Source organism: Dermacentor silvarum, chromosome 8, assembly GCF_013339745.2.
Source record: "Dermacentor silvarum isolate Dsil-2018 chromosome 8, BIME_Dsil_1.4, whole genome shotgun sequence".
Classification (NCBI taxonomy): domain Eukaryota; kingdom Metazoa; phylum Arthropoda; class Arachnida; order Ixodida; family Ixodidae; genus Dermacentor; species Dermacentor silvarum.
In genome coordinates this window covers 77382327-77401176 of record NC_051161.1, presented here as the reverse complement: position 1 = coordinate 77401176, position 18850 = coordinate 77382327, and the positions used below count along the sequence as shown (strand labels likewise).

At 46.8% G+C, this 18850-nt stretch overlaps 1 protein-coding gene across 1 annotated transcript; it reads left to right on the top strand.

The window, feature by feature from the left end:
- The first annotated feature begins 14388 nt into the window (after window positions 1–14388).
- On the top strand, window positions 14389–18581 carry LOC119462216 (putative deoxyribonuclease TATDN2). Its single transcript, XM_037723564.2, is given in 6 exon segments — window positions 14389–14543; window positions 14545–14610; window positions 15056–15225; window positions 15740–15869; window positions 16612–16824; window positions 18152–18581. Coding segments are annotated over 6 exon segments (870 nt in total). The 5' UTR covers window positions 14389–14390; the 3' UTR covers window positions 18290–18581.
- Window positions 18582–18850: the final 269 nt, after the last annotated feature.

Sequence of the window (18850 nt, the reverse complement as noted above, 5' to 3'; positions counted from 1 at the left end):
CGGTATACCCTCCCCCACCTACCAGAAAGCAAGGGTGAGCACAAAGGCTTTCGAAGAATTACTCTGAACATTTCCTGTCATCACAATGTTCAATTCCCCCACAACCCACACGTGGCCGTCGAGAGAGAAGGTATTGTTATTCAAGAACTCGAAAGGGAAAACAGCGCGAAAAAACACGACAAGAAGGGGGACACACACCAGCGCTGACTGACGACTGAATTCTTTATTCAGAAAGGAACACATATATACCAAAAAAGAAAAAAAGAAAGAAAAGAAGGGTATACCACTGTGTGTTCCTTTCTGAATAAAGAATTCAGTCGTCAGTCAGCGCTGGTGTCTGTCCCCCTTCTTGTCGTGTTTTTTCGCGCTGTTTTCCCTTTCGAGTATGTACCGACTAGCCTAAACCTCTACGGTTTGCAATTTATTCAAGAACCTTTAAGCACCCTTGCATAATTGAGTATGATGCTGTGTTCGACGCGGGTTAAGGCGAAGCAGGTGAATGTGAAGAATACATGTAGCTTGTTGTACTATAAACTGCGGTCAAAAGCATCCTGGTCAGAAAATACCATTCTGTGGCATACTCCACTACATTTCTGCACATGCACAATTATCAGCCCAGTAAAGTTCAAGGGTTCTTCTTGTACCACTCCTCTACTTGGGCGTCCGAGACGCACCGCCAGAGCCGGTCTACGCAAGTAGAGGATGTACTGCCGCTAACGGTAGCGGCGACGGGTTCGCGGGGTTGCAGTAGACGCAGAGATGACGAGAGAAAAAAAACACACTTTCTATTTACAACTATTTACAAGAATTTGCAAATGCAAGTACACATACAAGACGGAAATGGTACACATAGGGCGACCCTATAGGCTCCCTTCAATGGTCAGGGGGCGCAGCGATCGGCTCAGCCATCAGCGCCGCCGTATCAGTTCCGCGAAACACCGAGGCGGCCACTTCTACGAAGGCATGCTTCTGCTGCGGCGCTCGTTTGAAACAAGTCGGGCGTTCAAAACTGTGGTTTTTAAGGCAATTGAAAACATTGAGGCCCATTTTCGACCACCGACACTCGAGAAAGGACGTCAACTTTACGACAACAACCATATATATCGTGTCAAAAAAGTAAACCGGACGGACATCGCAGCAAAGTTCTTGTCACAACAAATAAAGCACGTTTACGATGTCGAACTCAAAGTAAGTTGCAAATAAATAATTTATTCCGCTTAAGTGGGCAAATACAGCCGTAAACGTTTTTCAACTATCATTTGTAGCTTCAGTATACTTCCAGTGTGCCTTGTTCATCACATTTGTCGAGGTTTTGGCGAGTTGGAAGGTCACTTGAATGATTATGGAGCTTTTTTCTCCGTTGACAAAGTACCTCGAACATAGTCTGGTGTTGTCATTCGCGCTCCAGTGTGAGAGGTATCACTGCTGAAACATAACAGAGAGCAATCAGCTGACACTCAACACCAAGACTGAACAAATGTGTGCTAGCGTGCGCGAGAGAAGTGCTAATTTGCGAATACTCGATGTGTGCTGCGGTGCACTCCAGCCTTAGTTCTGTTCTAAACGCGAGAGAGCATCGGCATGAATGAGCCCGGTTTCAGCAGTCGTGTCTTGATCCAGGCGCAGAAAGGAGCTGCACGTTGGCTTATTAATGCACAACAAGAACTACAGTGCGTACAAAGGTCCAACGCGGAGTGCTTACGAAGCTAGATTTGACACATAACAACCACTGCGCATTTGTTTCGGAGCGAGACTAGCGAAACAACTAGCCAAACCAATTTACAACAGCGGGAATCAGATCACGCGTGTTTATGCAGTTGTCGCTTTATTGTGCGTTTTCACGGATGCTGCCTTGTGTTTTTTTTTTCTTTTTTTTCCTTTTTTTTAAGTTTGCGTTTGCGTCTTAGTTCATCAGAAATTCGCAAGAGCGACTCTTGAAGGGCCGAACCACGACGATCCACCTTCAGCCGCCGGGTTTCTCCCCACAGTCTTGAAGGGAAGCGGCACAATTTGATGCCGACATCCCCTTCGCGGTTGTCAAAATACCTAAAGCAGCAGTATATGCGCATGTTCTTTTTGTTCACACTTCTTACGGAGGAGCTGCCGAGTGGTCGCGGTGAATCCATTGAAAAATTGGACAAGGAAGCTTTTAGGCGCGCCTGAGCGCAGTACGGACCAAGGTGAAATGGCAGTGAGGGCCTACTCGCGGGTGCTCACCGCCGCTGCTAGGTGGCGCGACATGTACAGCCAAACTGCATTGCAGGGTGCCTATACCTGCAAGCCGAAGTGATTGACCCCTTCCCCGCTCGCACTTCTTAGAAAAACCGATAGCGTAGTCATATGTTAATGAAAGCTGTCAACCGACACGTTAGGCCACGTTCAGTGCAGGCTTGCTCGAAGAATCTTTTCACGATGGTCAATTGGCAACGGTCTCCGAAACGAAATGCAAGAACGGTTACAATGGGAAAGGTGCCTGAGTACTGCGTTCACGTTTTCCGTGCCCATTACACGCCCGTCATGCGCACACAGGAGCCAGCGACAGTCACGGACATCTGAGCTTTTGCTGTCATGGCGACTGCACGCGATGTACGTGACGAAGCACCGATATTCCCTCTTCTTTAGGTCAGCTTTGTGTACTCTTGGGTGATAATGGCTTCACGTTTGCTCAGTGCCAGCCGGCTCTACTCGCCTCACCACGTGTCAGGTATAATTGGCATGTCATGAGCTGCGCCTCTGCCTAATCTCGGCACCGTCGCCGCGACGGGCGCCCCCCACTGGCACTTAATCCTCCCATTGTATTTCGCTGGTCAAGCAACGATCATTGACAAAATGCGCCAGCTGTCTCTTCCCTTTCTTCGCAGCCGTTTCACTTGGCGAGACCAGGTCGAACAAAAACAGCCATCCTAAGCCCTCCGAGCAGCAATTAAACTAGCTAGCGCTTCTAGCAGCAGGCTTACAAGCCTAATGCTCGCTACCTGGCCCAACTTCTTTGTTATGCATTATCATCTCACGAATGGTGGATCTTATTATCCCTGGTTGTGTCTTTCGCGGCAACATTTTATGTCAAACGTGAAACACTGCAGTGTTCCACGTAACAACAGCGTCCTGACATGCTTTCTTGTTTTTTGTTTGGTTGTTTGTTTTTTGCATGTTATAAACGACCATGCTTGTTCTATTGCGCATCATTCCAACCGTTATATCTCCCACCCCAACGCAGTGTAGCAAACGAGAAACTCGCCTCTGGTTAACTTCCCTGCCTTTCCCCTCTCTCTGTCTTTCTCTTTATAGAACACAACCTGATAATTTTAAGCGATTACTCGCGGGTCTCCGCTAGCACAGCCAAGTTTGTTATCGTATGTTCACAGGTGTACATAGAACACTTGCAGACTTAGAGAATACTCCCTAGAAAATTCACACTTTTTCTCATCGGTTTTCATCAGCAGTGCATAAAACACGTGAAAATATGAAGAACACTGCGAAGAAAGATCGCACGTTTACTCGTTGGTCTGCACCAGCGCTGCCAAAGGTACACTTGAACATTCACCGCACGTACAACACTTGCACGTCTTCAGACTACTACGTTGGAAATTCACAATTTTAGTCTTCGGTATACACGAGCGCTGCCCCAACTGCACTCAGGAAATTTTAAAGGTGTACATAAACCAAATGCACATTTGCGCGTGTGAGAACATACATACACACAAATATAAACAACGCTGCTGAGCACGAGGTCGCGGTATCGAATCCCGGCCGCGGCGGCCGCATTTCGATGCATGCGAAAATGCAAGAACGCCCGTGTGTTTGCGTTGTATATAGTGCACGTTAAAGAACCCCAGGTGGTCAAAATTAATCCGGAGCCCTCCACTACGGCGTGCCTCATAATCAGAACTGGTTTTGGCGCGTAAAACCCCATAATGTAGAAGAACAACAAACAAACACATCGTGAATTCACAGTTCCAATTCACCGGCAACATTCACTCGGGTCCGGAAGGCAAGAACCCTTTTACACTTAGATTTAGGTGCACGATAAAGAACCCAACGTGGCTCGATTTATTCGACTGCAGCGTCGATTCGGGCCATAAATTTACACTGGGGTGTAGTAATTCTCACAAATGAACATAATATACAGGGCGTTTCAGCGAACGCTTTCAAAAACGCTTAAAGGTTGCCTATGGTAGATAGCGCAATTCTAGTTTCATGAGCTGGTCCACTGGAAAAGGCGGAAATTACTTGAACAAAAAATTCAAAGGGAAATCGACTAATTAAGAAAAATCCACAGTTTTAACGAATGACCTAGTGGTCCATATTGCAATTTACAAATTCTAGCCCTGTAGTTCGCAAGGCGGATCCGCTTCGAACGAATTTTCAGGATGAAACCAGTTTCGAGATATTGAAACTTCCTTGTATGAATTGAAGCATAACGTCCACGTGGGTTTCCAATTAAATGAAAAACGCGAGGAAATAGCCTAGTAAATAATGTGGGTGCAGTAACCTGTACTATTTGACTACGAAAGAAAGGAAAAAACTTGCGGATTTGCTGTCAGGTCAAATTCTGTAAATCTCACGGGTGTTTTCTCGCACGGCATCTAGGATGCCTTGCACGGGATTCTTGCGCAGGTTGGACAGCGAGGTGGCCACGTGGATAGCCATGCCTGGATGGGACTGCGCGAGACGGCCGGACTCCTGCGAATGAATACGCAAATGGTCACTCCAGGCGTTTCCAGCTAGGTGGCGTATGCAAAAAAAAAAAAATGTCGCAGTGTCGCCCGAAAGGCGAAGCATCGATTGCGAAGGCATTTTTGGAAGCTATACGAAGTAAGCAATATAAGAAAGCAAGCTACACAAAGTAGACATAGTAGGTTTATCGTTCGTATAAACTTGTAGAAATTCGCCCACTAAATTAACAACCGTGGTGTCACGTGCGCACAGACGAACATGAACACATCTTTCTCGATGACCGTTGACACTCACTGTCAGAACACTGGCGCTAGCAAGAACGGCTGCAACAGTGAGCGAAGTATAGTAGTATGAACATGAACACTCACGAGTATACATCACAAATCAGCGGAAGAACATCCTCTCTTGTATTATAGTGCGGCGACCTGTGATCCGCAGATGGCTAACATACCGGACACACATTTTTGTGACTTAGTGCGGAGCAGGGTAGGTCATGACAAACGACATTTCTGCCATCTGCAATGTCGCCACAAAGGGTCCAGTTACCCACAATTACCAAAAAAACCGGAAACGTTACCTTTGTGTGTGTGTGTGTGCTAGTTACTGCATCGTCTTGTAACTGAAATTGAGTTATACGTTCTATTAAAAGGGCAAAGCACCAGCGTAATGTGGTGGCCACTTTCTGAGACTGGGTCTAAACACAGCTCAACACATTGTTAGTATTAACGATAATCACATGTTCCATGTTCGCATTAGCTAACATTGTATAACTGCGAGCTTTATTGGTACGAACTGTACTGATTGCTTTTTTTTTTGTTCAATTATTTCTGTGTGCATTGTATAATTATGAGCTCGCAGCAAGAGAACAGGGAAAGACTTCCACGCGTTAGCGAACAGTACGAAAACACGAGCTCGTCTGACGAGCAGTCTCGACAATGCGCCTCCAAAGAGTTGGTAGCGAATGTTTACACACGAAAGAGAGAGAGTCGAAGAGGAGAGGGGGGGGGGCTTAGCGAGGTGTCCCCCCATACTTCTTTTATGCCCGGATGGACATCAACCAAGTGTAAGCCTCGAAAGTGGAAAGGAGAAAGAGGGCGCTCCACACTTGCAGGATGTAAAGCCTCTTGACGTTAGAAAGTAGCGACACGCTTTGATCTACGCCGCAATAGGTGGATAGCAAAATCTCGGTTGTCGCAAGGGATTGTGGGGTACGGCGTATTCTGCTACAACTTCCGGTTCGAGACCACGACGCCGTCTATGCCGCCGTCACTTCATGCGCATGCTTCACGCGCTTTGTCTTTTATATACTGCGGAACTTTGGTGAAAAACCACGATATAACCACCGCTGGGCAGTTCCAAAACGTAACTCCTTCGTACTTATGTTGGCGCCCTTAAGCCCAAACCGCATGAGAGCGATTTTGTGCGCGACGGCGACGAGCGACGGCTTCGAGCGACGAAACGGGCCGTCGGGCGAACAGATCGCTTGTTCTTGTCGCTCGATCGCTCGGTTCTGGAAATCTAGAATTCGTCGCTCGGAAGTGCTATGAGCGACTAGCCAATAGCGCGAAGTCGGAACTGGATATACATCAGTCAAGTACTACCGATTGTCGCACGAAACGAGCAAACGACTCGATTTTGATACGTGTAAGGATAATAACGTAGTGCAAGACTTTTAGAAATATTAATGCTACTCTTTACACTAAAACACATCAACTTAAATTAATAAAGCACGCGTAACGCCAGTTTCGGCGAGTATTTGCTGCCTTCATACCGGCAACACCGGGGAGACGTCGCTCAATGTCGTCGCTCGTCTCGTCGCTCGCGTGCGGTACGACTTCTAGGCGACGAGTGAACGCGACAGCCATCTCCATCGGGTCGCTTGTCGCTAGACTCGTGTATTTTTATGTGGCAGGCATTTCATGCCCTAACGTGTTTGTGTCGCGTCAAATAGTAGTAACGCTTATCAGGCGCAAACGTTTGTCGAGCGGATATAAACGTTCGTTAACTTAGCAGTAGTTTTTAATAAGTGGTAAGTCAACCTAATAAATGGCTGTTGGTAACGCTCCCCATAACAAACGGTACAGTCGACCGCTTCGTCCGCTGTTTTGTCTGCAGAGGTGCCCAGCGCGCGCCATGTCGTCGGCTGCTGTGCCTTCGCAGTCTCCCTTTTTTTGTCAAGAGACGCATGTCGTGTATAACTGCAGAGAGAAAGCACCGAATTAAGTATCTCAAAAGTTCACGAATTATTTTGACGTTACCTCTCCTCCCTCTTTCGTGCAGCCGCAGTTGCCTTTTCGTTGTGCCGGAATGAAGACGGCACATAATCAATGGGCTGAGGATCCTTTCTGGGTGCACCTGAGTGTATTTCACTGATTGTTAAAAAGGGCGTAGTTGTACTAGAACGTTAGTAGGCGAAGTTATTCGCCAAAACACTTGCCTGTGGCGAAATGATCTTCACATATTCAGGCTCCTACGTTCGGTACCCACAGCTCGCCGTTCACGGTCACTCGTTTGACGGCAACTGCCCATCTACGTTTGTGCGCTTCATTCCATGGAAAACGAAACAGTTTTTTTTTTCCTTTCACGGAAGAGTTCGCGCACCCTAATGCCGAGCAGCCAACCATAATCACGTTGCTGAAGCGTGTTTTCTTCGCGATAAGCGGCAAATCGCACTGTAGAAACTGCTGACAAGGCTGAACGAAGCCACAGAAGCGCTGACCCGCGAACCGGAAGTCGCTAGCTGACGACATCGCCATTTTTCTATCCACCTAAACCCTCGCCGTCGCGGTCAACCTCCTCTTTTAACACGAAAGTGTTTTATGCCGGGGTCCACCAAGACTTCACTGACGTATTTCCGTCACGGAAATACGTCATAGAACATAATACAAAGAAAGAAACCAGAAGAAAAAGTTCCACAAACATGCAAAATTTGGGAATCGAACCCACGACCTCTCGGTCCGCGACGATAAATCGCCGAGCGTTTAACCCATTGCGCCACAAACGCATTTGCAGAGAGCTACACAGACGCGCCTTATATATCTAACACTCCTCCGTGTACCCGTGTTCTTGTTCGGGGCGGTGCCGCCGCCTACGAGCAGAAAAGAGAAGTACTGCATTATGACACTAACGCGCACCGACAGTGAACGCTTCGGTGGTCTCACCACTACGACGCCTCGATGCCAGCATTCGAAGGGACGCTGGCATCAAGAAGCACTACCAACGCCACCTAGGTGGCGTTGGTAGTGGCGTTCACCGTACTCAGCACAGCGGAGCGTGGCCTCCGCAATTAGCTCTGAAAATGTTTCTGAAGTTGATCGCGGAGGCTGCAATTACGACGCGCTGTACGCGCTGATTTGACTCGGTGACGATTCAGTTACGTGCTTTGTCTTGCGCGTTGTATTAGTGTGTCAGTTACGTGCTTCGTCTTTCGCGTTGTGCTAGCGTGTGCAGCGTAGTGCAGCTTCCATATGCACGACGGTTGCTCATGGTCATCGACGTTGGTAGTCGTGATGGAGGAGACGTGCCACCAGGCGTCAGCGTGGGTGCATCAACGCCTAAGGGCGCTTTAGCCACAAAACACCAATAGACATTATATATCAATGTGCAATAAACATTACACTACTTCTGTGAAGACACGTTTCACTTTCGTGTTCTATACCGATTCCTATATAAGAGGGATCAACCACATTTTTTCTCCCCCTCTATAGCGGAGGCAGTGCATCAGCCACACTGAATGGCTGCGGCGCGCGATACTACCCTGTCAGGTGACCCTGACGTCACGAAAACGGCGCGAAACTTAAAGTCCCTATATAAGAAAAGTACCGCCATCTACTCTTTCCTCCGCCGCCTCCTCTCCTAAAGCGCTTGCTTTTTTCTTTACTTTTTGCTTGCAAAAGCCAAGTCGACGGTGGCGCACCTAGAAAGTTCAGGTTGAAGCTTTCAGGCCGGGCGCGCGCCGCCGCCGCCGCCGGCGACTGCGGCTGCGCAGAGGACTTTCAACATGGCTCTGAGGCGGAAAAAAAAAGAAAATATAAAGAGGTGAAAAGCGCGCGCTATCATCGTCCAATCGGAGATACAGGAGAGAGAGAAGCGGCGTTTATCAAAGGATGGCGGTACTTTTCTTATATAGGGACATTAGCGAAACTTCCTTTCGCGCGCTTTCAGTTTCTCCCGCCTGCCTTGCGCTGTCCAAGTTGTCGTCGCCCTGCCACTCCGAAGGTGTGATTCCCAAGTTTTTCCATCCTTCCGTAGGAATCTGAGCTTCGTTCTCCGTGAAAATGCCTTGCTGCTGCGCGTTTCAATGGAGCAGCAGATCGGAGAAAGGGCGAGCCTTATTTTCTATCCCCCGAGGTGAACGGAATGTCATGCGCCGGAAGCAGTGACTCCATAACATCGGGAGAAGGTATTTCTCCCCTTCTGAGCGCGCCGTTCTTTGCGAGGTGAGTGTTACAGCTTTCCTCATATTTCTGGGTGAAGTTTCATGGAGATTTTAATGCTCTTTGAATAGCCGAACTCTTCGTTCAGTTCAATACAGAGCACCGGCAAAAGGATGGCGGTACTTTTCTTATATAGGGACATTAGCGAAACTTCCTTTCGCGCGCTTTCAGTTTCTCCCGCCTGCCTTGCGCTGTCCAAGTTGTCGTCGCCCTGCCACTCCGAAGGTGTGATTCCCAAGTTTTTCCATCCTTCCGTAGGAATCTGAGCTTCGTTCTCCGTGAAAATGCCTTGCTGCTGCGCGTTTCAATGGAGCAGCAGATCGGAGAAAGGGCGAGCCTTATTTTCTATCCCCCGAGGTGAACGGAATGTCATGCGCCGGAAGCAGTGACTCCATAACATCGGGAGAAGGTATTTCTCCCCTTCTGAGCGCGCCGTTCTTTGCGAGGTGAGTGTTACAGCTTTCCTCATATTTCTGGGTGAAGTTTCATGGAGATTTTAATGCTCTTTGAATAGCCGAACTCTTCGTTCAGTTCAATACAGAGCACCGGCAACTGTGCATATAGTTTTTTTTTAAGTGAATCACTGAAATTTTCACTGACTCATCGATCCGTGACAAAGCTTTTTGTGTTTTCGCGCATGCGTTAGTTTTCAAATGTATGTAATATATGAGTTAATGCCTGTAACTCCTATTTTGTAGTTATGTGCGTGTGTGTCTGTGTGCGTGCATGTATGTGTGTGCGCGCGCGTGTGTGTGTGATCCTTGCGCCTGATACTTGTGAAGCCAAGGAACCTTTTTACTCTTATTGCATGCTTATTGTATCTTCTTGTTTCAATACGGCGAGCATTTTTTTTTTTTTTTTTTTTTTTGTTCACGTACACTTTATGTTGCGAAGCCATGAACCGCTATATAAACGTAGATAAGTGGTGTTTCCCATTTGTTACATGTATAATACAAATGTGCATTCTTGTGCCGTCTTCCCGTTCTAAGTGTGCAAACAAAATCAAATGGAAGAAACTTGCTTCTTGCCATGCGTATACTCAGAGATCACTGGCATGTTTCAGTTCCATTTTACGAACGATCAGTTTGAGCCAAAAGTATTGGAAGCCTATGGAAAGAAAAAATTGGAGCCCAACGCAGTTCCTACTTCGTTCTCGCGTCGGCCGCCGCCAAAGGAACGAAAACCCCCGCGAAAGTAAAAATAAGTCAATTACCAACCGCTCAATGATATCTTGGCAGCCGCCGGGAAGTAAATAGAGCATACGCACGGAAGCAAAGTTACGTATCTGGCATCTATTGTTCGCGGATGCTCATAAAGTACAAGCCCCGTTCTTTTCGTGATCTCCCTGAATTATGACAAACTCTGCATCTTGAATTCCGTAATCAAGTGCCATATTTTTAGAAGTTTCCGTCTGAAGCAATCAGCTTTTTCTCTTTTTTTTGAGATTTAGGGTAGTCCCAGAGCTGTTGGAATACAATTTCTGGTCGCTTCATCGTGACGAAAATACAGATGCTGTTTAAAGATGCTGACAACCGATTTTTAAGGACTTAGTTACAGGGGCAGGCGGATAATCGCCCTTAAGTACGCTATAGCCCCCCTCCCACCATCTACAAGAAAGGAAGAGTGAGCACAAAGGCTTTCGAAGAATTACTCCGAACATTTCTTGTCATCACAGTGTTCAATTCCCCCACACGTGGCCGTCGAGAAAAAAGGTGCTGTTATTCAAGAACCTTTGCGGTAGCCATGCATAATAGAGTGTGCAGAGTCCGACAGTGGTTAAGGCGAAGCAGGTCAATGTGAGCAATTCATGTAGCTGGTTCTACTGGGAACGTCGGATAAAATTATCGTGGTTAGAAAATACTTTTCTGCGGCATGCTCCGCTACATTTGTACAAAAGCACAATTATCAGCCTAATGCTGGCGGTCAGGCCCAACTTCTTTGTTGAGTATCATCTCCCGAATGGTGGATTTTATTAACCGTGGTTGAGGGGGGGGGGGGGGGGGGGGGGGGTGCCTTTCGGGACTACATTTTATGTTTAACGTGAAACAGTACAGTCTGACAGGTAACAATAGCGTCCTGACATGCTTTCTTGATTTATTTTTCTTTTTGTGTGTGTGTGTGTTCTAAACGACTACGTTGGTTTTATCCGCCTTTTGATGATGATGATTTCTTGGCATCCCCTTTGAAACGGGGCTTTTAAAATATTCATTTTAAATGTGTCCGACGAAATGCATAGTTAACTTTTTGAGAAAAACGCTGTTCCAGTTAACTTTTTGAGAAAAACGCGTCCGTAAACGCACCAATGTGTTCGTAAGAACACGCAAACAACAACAAAAAAAAAGACAAGCATGTCAGGTCGCTATTGGTGCGTGTCACATTGCAATGTTCAGTGTTGAACGTTGCATTCTCGCGAACATAAAAGGTTCGCGTGAATTACACAACCATGGATAACAACGCCCACCTCGTAAGATGATAATATACACAGCAAAGAATTTCGGCCAGGCTGCGAGCATCAGGTGGATAATTCTGCATTTACACAAATGTTACAGAGCATGCAAGAGAAACGTATTTTCCAACCACGATACTTTTGACCACAGTCTATAACAGAACAAGCTATATTCATTGTTCAATTCACCTGCTTCGCCTGAACCATTGTCAAACACTGCACACTCCTTTATTGTACAAGGCTTTGCTCCCGTAAAAGTTCTTGGATAACAACAATGCCTTCTCTCTCGAACGTCATGTGGGGTGTGTGGGAGAACTGAACACTGTGAAGACAGAATGGTCAGGGTAATTCTCCGAAAGCCTTAGTGCTCACCCTTCACTCCTGGTTGACGAGGGGGGAGGGGTATACCGCACTTCAGGGAAAGTAACCCCCTGCCCCTGTAACTTGGTTCCGTTGAAGCAAGATACTAAACCTCATCGCAATAAATTGAATTCTTATCAGAGCATGCCATTGAGTTCACTGAGAATGCCTCGTCTAAAATTAGCACAATACAGATAGACCATTCCCGACGGCCGAAGAAGGCTTGACATCACCTTTAAGTTTCCTTAACGCATATCTGTCCATCACTTTTTTCCCTCTACTCAGTGTTGAAAAGCACGTCAGAGTCGTTTTCTTGACTGAAAAATGTTTTACTCCGACTTAACAGAACAAATTGACAACAGAAGGGTCGCCTTCGGTTGCGCCTTCTGTACAATACGAAGATGCCACTTGCATCTTCGTATGCACAGACACAAAGGAGGGGAGGTCATAGTCTACTACTTATCACACGCGTTCTTGTAAACGTCCGGCAGGGGGCCACGGTTGGTGCTGCACGCCCATGCGTCACGACGGACGAACTAGGATTGCAGGAGTTTTTGTCGCCCCCCTCCACCCCCTTTTTCTCTCGGGTCAGTGTCGTCGCATTGTCAAGGTCAACAATATGCCCGGTCGTCAAGCAGTCTTCGACAAGTTCCATCTTAGAAAGCGTTGCATGGGTGGCCTTGGCAACGTCTCACTTGTTTTCTTTCGATCTCGCTGCCCTTTTTGTGTACATTTCACCAATGTAGTAAGTCGCGTCACAATCCCCGCATCAAACTTTTTTGATGAACCCGCTGTGATCGTCCGAAGGGGTTCGGTCTTTCGGTTCCGTGAACCGCGAACACATTGCCCAAGGTATAATGCGGTTTAAAAATTGTTTGTATGCCCAGCTGACACACCCTGGACGTAGGAATAGACACAACAGACGCTGCCCTCACTCGCGACTCCCTCTTCCTTCATGAAACTCTGCATTCGCTTCTGGGTATCGAGATAATAGCGTCGTTTTAATGCACCAAGCACCTTTTCTACTTCTTGTAGCCGCAACTGCTTGCCCGAGCACACTAAATCACAACGTGATAAAGAAGTTATTACAACGGATCGTTTGTGTTCGGTTCGGTGACACCAATGAAAGGATAAAAAATTTTCGGTGTCCCACTACTTACGCTATACTGTCGCTTCCAGACTGCCATTATCGGCCCGGCGTGCAAGCACATCAAGAAAAGTTAAGACATTACCTCTCTGTTTCCTACATGAATTGAATGGTGTGGTGTACGCTGTTCAGCGTCGCGTGGAAGTCGTTTTCTTCTAGCCGGCACCTCCGGGTTTCCATTCATTGGCCTCAAGATATCTCTTACACCTAAAGGGCCCAAGAAGTGGCCACGCCGTAAGTTTTGATTAGACCATGAATTGTAAAGGAACAGTACTGCAATAATCTTTACACGAGGTTTATTATAAGCATCCAGGGTAGAAGCAAATAAAATGGAGAGGGTGAATGTGAACCGCCCTCCCCGTCAGATAGAAATCAGTCACCTGTCATCCTTTCTTTAAGAGCCCTATAGCAACACAACACTTCGACCGTCATTGAGCATGCCCCTTTTTTCTTTTGTGAGGGGCCTCCGCAACCACCTGCCTTCTTTTGTGACCCTTCCATTACTGCACTGTAGTAAAGTTCCTGCGTGGGGCACACCACACTGCAATTGTGGAGTGCCCACTTTCGCCTCTCCACTTTCGAGGCTTGCAATTGGTTGATGCCCATCCGGCAGTACAAAAAGCGTGGTGGGGGCGCCTCGCTAAGCCCCACCTTTTCTCCCTCTTCGCCCCTCTCTATCTTTCTTCTCTATATATTCGCTGTCATCTCCACGAAGCAACATTCGCTACCAACTATTTGGAGGCGCATTCTCGAACCTGCACGACAGACGTGCTCGTGTTTTCGTGCTCTTCGCCAACGCGTGAAAGTCTTTCCCTGTTCTCTTGCTGCGAGCTGACGACGGAATAGCGACGCCGTTGGAGACTACTGCCCAGTTGACCATTCACAGGTTAGTTTCACCTTGCGCATTACCCCTTGCTGCGAATATGAATGCTCTCAAACAAGAATAGTAAAGTGAAACTCAGCTGTAGCACCGAAATGATTTCATTTCGTCAAGCATGTTCTTTATCTTAGATATTCCTTTGTGTTCCGGTTAACTGATTATCGTGTTCTGAATGTTAGTGCCGAGAGGTTACGGCATCGCTACGCAACGCTAAATGGTCTTAATAATGTCGGCAACCTACAGCGGCCGTGCTTTTGTCGCAATCGCCCATTTAATACAAACGTCTCCCCTTTTGAAGTCATTAACACTATTTTACGCATTTATTATTCATACATGAGGGACAACAGTAAGTTATGTTATCCTTTGACTGCAGGACACCAACGCGCGTACTCAGCCATGTCTTGCTGCGAGCGGGAACACTCTCCCAGGCCTCTCTCAGCCTCGATGACGGCCACGCTGACGTCACCGCTGGTCAAACGCTGGCCTTATACGCTCTCCTCGGAAGTGGGTCTCATTGACACGCACTGTCATCTCGACTTCCTATTCCGCAAAACAGGACACCGAGGATCCTACGCCCAGTTCCGCATAAGAAATCAGGCAAACATTCCCATCCTGCTACGAGGGATGCGTGGCCATCTTCTGTGACCCAGCCACATTCAAGAAGGTACTATTTTCGATAACCTAATGTGTTGAGACGTGTTTGGTATGCTTAGCGCGCTGACAGGAAAAATAGGATTTTAAATAGCAATAACAGGTAATCACTAATCAAGCAGTCATTACATGTTAAAACGAACACTTTAAGCATATTCCTGTGCTTTCAATAGTCCATGTCGTCATCTGCTCTAACATGATACTTTCGCTGTGAGGATTTGTTTTTCTGGCATGTCGGTCCGCGATTCCGCGCATACAGTAGGCTTAATTGACGCATTTTGTATTGATAACGAGGTTTTCTGGCTTGACAAGAAATTTTTCCACCCGGTTTCCGCATAATGCTACACTTTAATAAAATGTTCGCAAAACGCTACAGTTTAACCATTCTCGCAAATGCCGCTTTTCGCGGGCGCGAACTGAGAACTTGAGTTTGACACCGTTGTGTGAAATCTACGCAGCGTCACCTGTGGCAGGGACTGCTGTCCGAACAAGGCGTTTGGGGAGCCTTTGGATGCCACCCGCACATGGCCCGGCATTACGATGAGGACGTCGAGGAGGACCTGATCGCGGCCCTTGAGCAACGAAGCGTCGTCGCCCTTGGAGAAATTGGCCTCGACTACTCCGCCAAGTGAGTGCTCTCGTACATGTATTTAGTAGGTAGATATCTTGATGACAGATTAGCATGAGAATGTTCATTCCGCTTTAGTGGGTTGGGAGCGGTCGATCAAATTAATTCTTAAAGAGAAAATTATGGCTACAAAAGGTGTTTCGAGCGCTCTTCAATTGCTCGAAAGTGCAGAGTGTCGCCTTTTCCATTTTGGGCGGCACTGACCGCAATGTGGTTTGGTGAGGAATGTAAATTGGTGAATTAATTTCTTGGGTTTTACGTGCCAAAACTACAAGAATGCAAAATCGTCGTTGTACTTGTTCTGGGTCCTTGTCTGTGAATCATGCATAATAAACTTTGATGCATAAACATACTCCACGCCGTCTCTAACTCTGGTATTCATAGCTTTTTAGTAAATTGGGTTAGAAAATAATTTTTCAAATGAAATGTAGCGTTGCTCTTCATTCAGTAGAATTGTTAACGGTGAGAGCGATGTTCCTAGCACATTGCTCAACTCAACATTTGCTCGTTGCAGGAACAAATGTGACCGTATGATGCAACAACGAGTGTTTCGGCGGCAGTTGCAGCTGGCAAGGAATGGTCGCCTGCCCCTCGTCATTCACTCGAGGGATTCCTCAAACGACACTCTGCGCATCCTCAAGGAGGTAAGGTGGCTTCTCTGCAGCACCGCTAGTTAAACTACGCCTCATTATAAGGATATGCTATAGATTGGTACATTGCTCCTGCCGGAGCATTCTTGTGACTCGTTGAACGGTGGAATTCACGGCTTCTTATAGCTGATAGCGAAACATCCTTGCGGTCAGCGCTGCTTTGCGCATGACGTAACGGGCCTCATTGCGTCTTTGCATACTTTTTTCTTTAAATATAAGTATCAGCCATTTGTTATGGGGAGCATGATTGTCTGATTTCTACAAATACCCCCGGAAAAATAATGCCATGCTATGTGAGTTACTCGGAGCTGCGTGAAGTAAGCGGTTCTCTGGCACCGGTTTCTCGCTTTCTTGTTTTTACTTCGTAGAGCTACAACAAGTACGGAGCAGGCAGACAATTGTTATCTTGCGCAACGTTATATCTACAGACAATAAAACAACTTCTCCGGCGACTACTTAATTACTGTTTCCATCGCTATTTTGTTCAAGTAGTCGTACATGAGGCAGTCACAATAAATGCAGCACTTAACATACATCTGCTAGAGGAGCAGGTTGTTGTATTCTCTCTAAATCTATTACGTTTCGCGTCCCTCGTACCTAGTTTTGAGCAGCGAGAAGCACATCAGGGATTTCATCGCCGCCATTAGAATACTAGACAGTCACGTGACACTCACACTATTGCAGGATCGTCCCGTTGCAGTGCTAACCATTTTCTCCTGTGTTCTCACCCAATCAGATGGTGCCCGGAGACTGGCCAATACACCGGCACTGCTTCACCGGGGACTGGTCCGAGGCGCAGCTGTGGATGGACACGTTCCCCAACCTGTGCCTCGGGCTCACTCCACTGGTGGGATTTCCCAACGCCGGTCCTGTAGCTGAGGTCGGCCGCAGGATTCCACTGGAGCGCCTGCTGCTGGAGACGGACGCGCCATACTTCCTCCCGAAAAGCGTACGTGTCAATCTCTTGATTATTTTTATTAACGTGGCTTAGTGGTAGCACTATCAGCTTGTGATGCGGTTTATAGTTTCGCGTGGTGATGTTGCGTTAGCAGTATCATGTATCTTAAGACGCATAATACATTCTTTTATTTATCGGAAGTACAGATATAAGCTACCCAAAGAGTATCTAAGATGCATGTATCTTCGACACTGCCCAGCACTGGTAATCAAATGCATTGTATTCCATGGCTTGCCTGGAAAAATTGGCAGCGTTTTAGAATCTAGCAACACTGCCATTCCAATGCAGAGACGTATACGCTTTTAAGAAAATGGGTAAGGCGAATCGAAGTGGGTATATGGATGGTTCGCTATAAAAAAGCTACATGCTAACCTGATGGTGAGTTAAGTATACTCTCAACTTGAGCTGTATTTGTACCCAGTTTCCAAAAGTGGCCACCACATTACGCTCGTGCTTTGCATCAGCGTAATAGAACATAATCTCCATTTTACTTGAAAGACGTTGTAGTCGCTGGTACACACAGTTCTCATATTTTTTGTTAATTTGGTTAATTGGGCTCCTTGTGGTGACGTCGGCGCTCCCAGATGGCATAAATGTCATTCGTCATGGCCCACCCTGCTCTGCGCTAAGTTACATAAATGTGTGTCCTCTACGTTAGCCGTCTGTGGATCATGAGTCCACCTACAGCAATACAACAGAGGATGTTCTTCTGCTGATTGTTGTCATAAGGGTTCATGTGTATTTATACTACTATGAGATGCATTATACTTCAGCTATTATTGCTATGGTTGTTTTGTGGACATTTAATTGGTATTTACACCGTCGCCGTTATGTTCCGTATAAACTCCAAGTAGGATAGCATCCTGACCGGCGGAAGCTTTATCTTGAAAGCGACCTAAGATGGGTGCACGAAGTTTGTACACCGAGGTCTGTTGGCATCATGTGTGCTGTATTCCATTCCTTTAGCTCGAGTTGAAGCGACAGGCAGCATGAAAGTAATTTCGCTCACTGCTGCAGCCCATCTTGCTAGCGCCAGCGTTCTGACAGCGAGTGTCCACGTTCATTGAGTGAGATGTGTTCATGTTTGCCTTTGCGAGCGTGACACCATACTTGTCAATTTAATTAGTAGGTGATCGTCTAGCAGTTTATGCGAGCTATCAAACTACTATCCTTACTTCGTATAGCTCTCTCATAAATTTGCTTCCGCAATCGATGCTTCGCCTTTCTGTCGAAGCGGTTACAATTTTTTTTTATATACGCCACCTAGCTGGACACGCCTGGAGTGACATTTTGCGCATTCATTCATCTTCATTCGCAGGAGTCCGGTCGTCTCGCGCAGTCGCATCCAGGCATGGCCATCCACGTGGCCACCTGGTTGTCCAACGTCCGCAAGATTCCCGTGCAAGACATCCTAGAGGCAGTGCGAGAAAACACCCGAGAGATTTACAGAATTTGACCTGAAAGCAAATCCGCAAGTTTTTCCTTGTCTTTCATGGTCAAATAATACAGTGACCAGCACCCACAGATACTGCTAGGCTATATCACCGCGTTTTTCATTTAATGGGAAACCCACGTGGAAGTTACTGCGATGTATTTTTCTTTTCATTTTGTGAAGATTTTAATGCCCCAGTGGGCATTTTATGGCTAGAATCGACGCTGCAGTCGAATAAATTCGAGCCACGTTGGGTTCTTTAACGTACACCTAAATCTAATAATAAAGGGGTTCTTGCCTTCCGGCCCCGTGTGAATGCGGCCGATGAACCGAGACTGCGAATTCCCTGTGTGTTGATGTTTGTTTATATTTGTGTGCATGTTTTGTGGGCAGAACACTGTTTAAATTACAAGTGCATTCGTGGCAGCGCTGATGCATACCGACGACTAAAAGTGTAACACTTCAACGCAGCACTCTGTAGACGTGCAAGTGTTGTATGTTAACCGGTGAATGTTCAAGTGCACCTTTCGCAGCGCTGGTGTAGACCTACGAGTAAACTGTAATGTTTCTAGTCAGTGTTCTTTA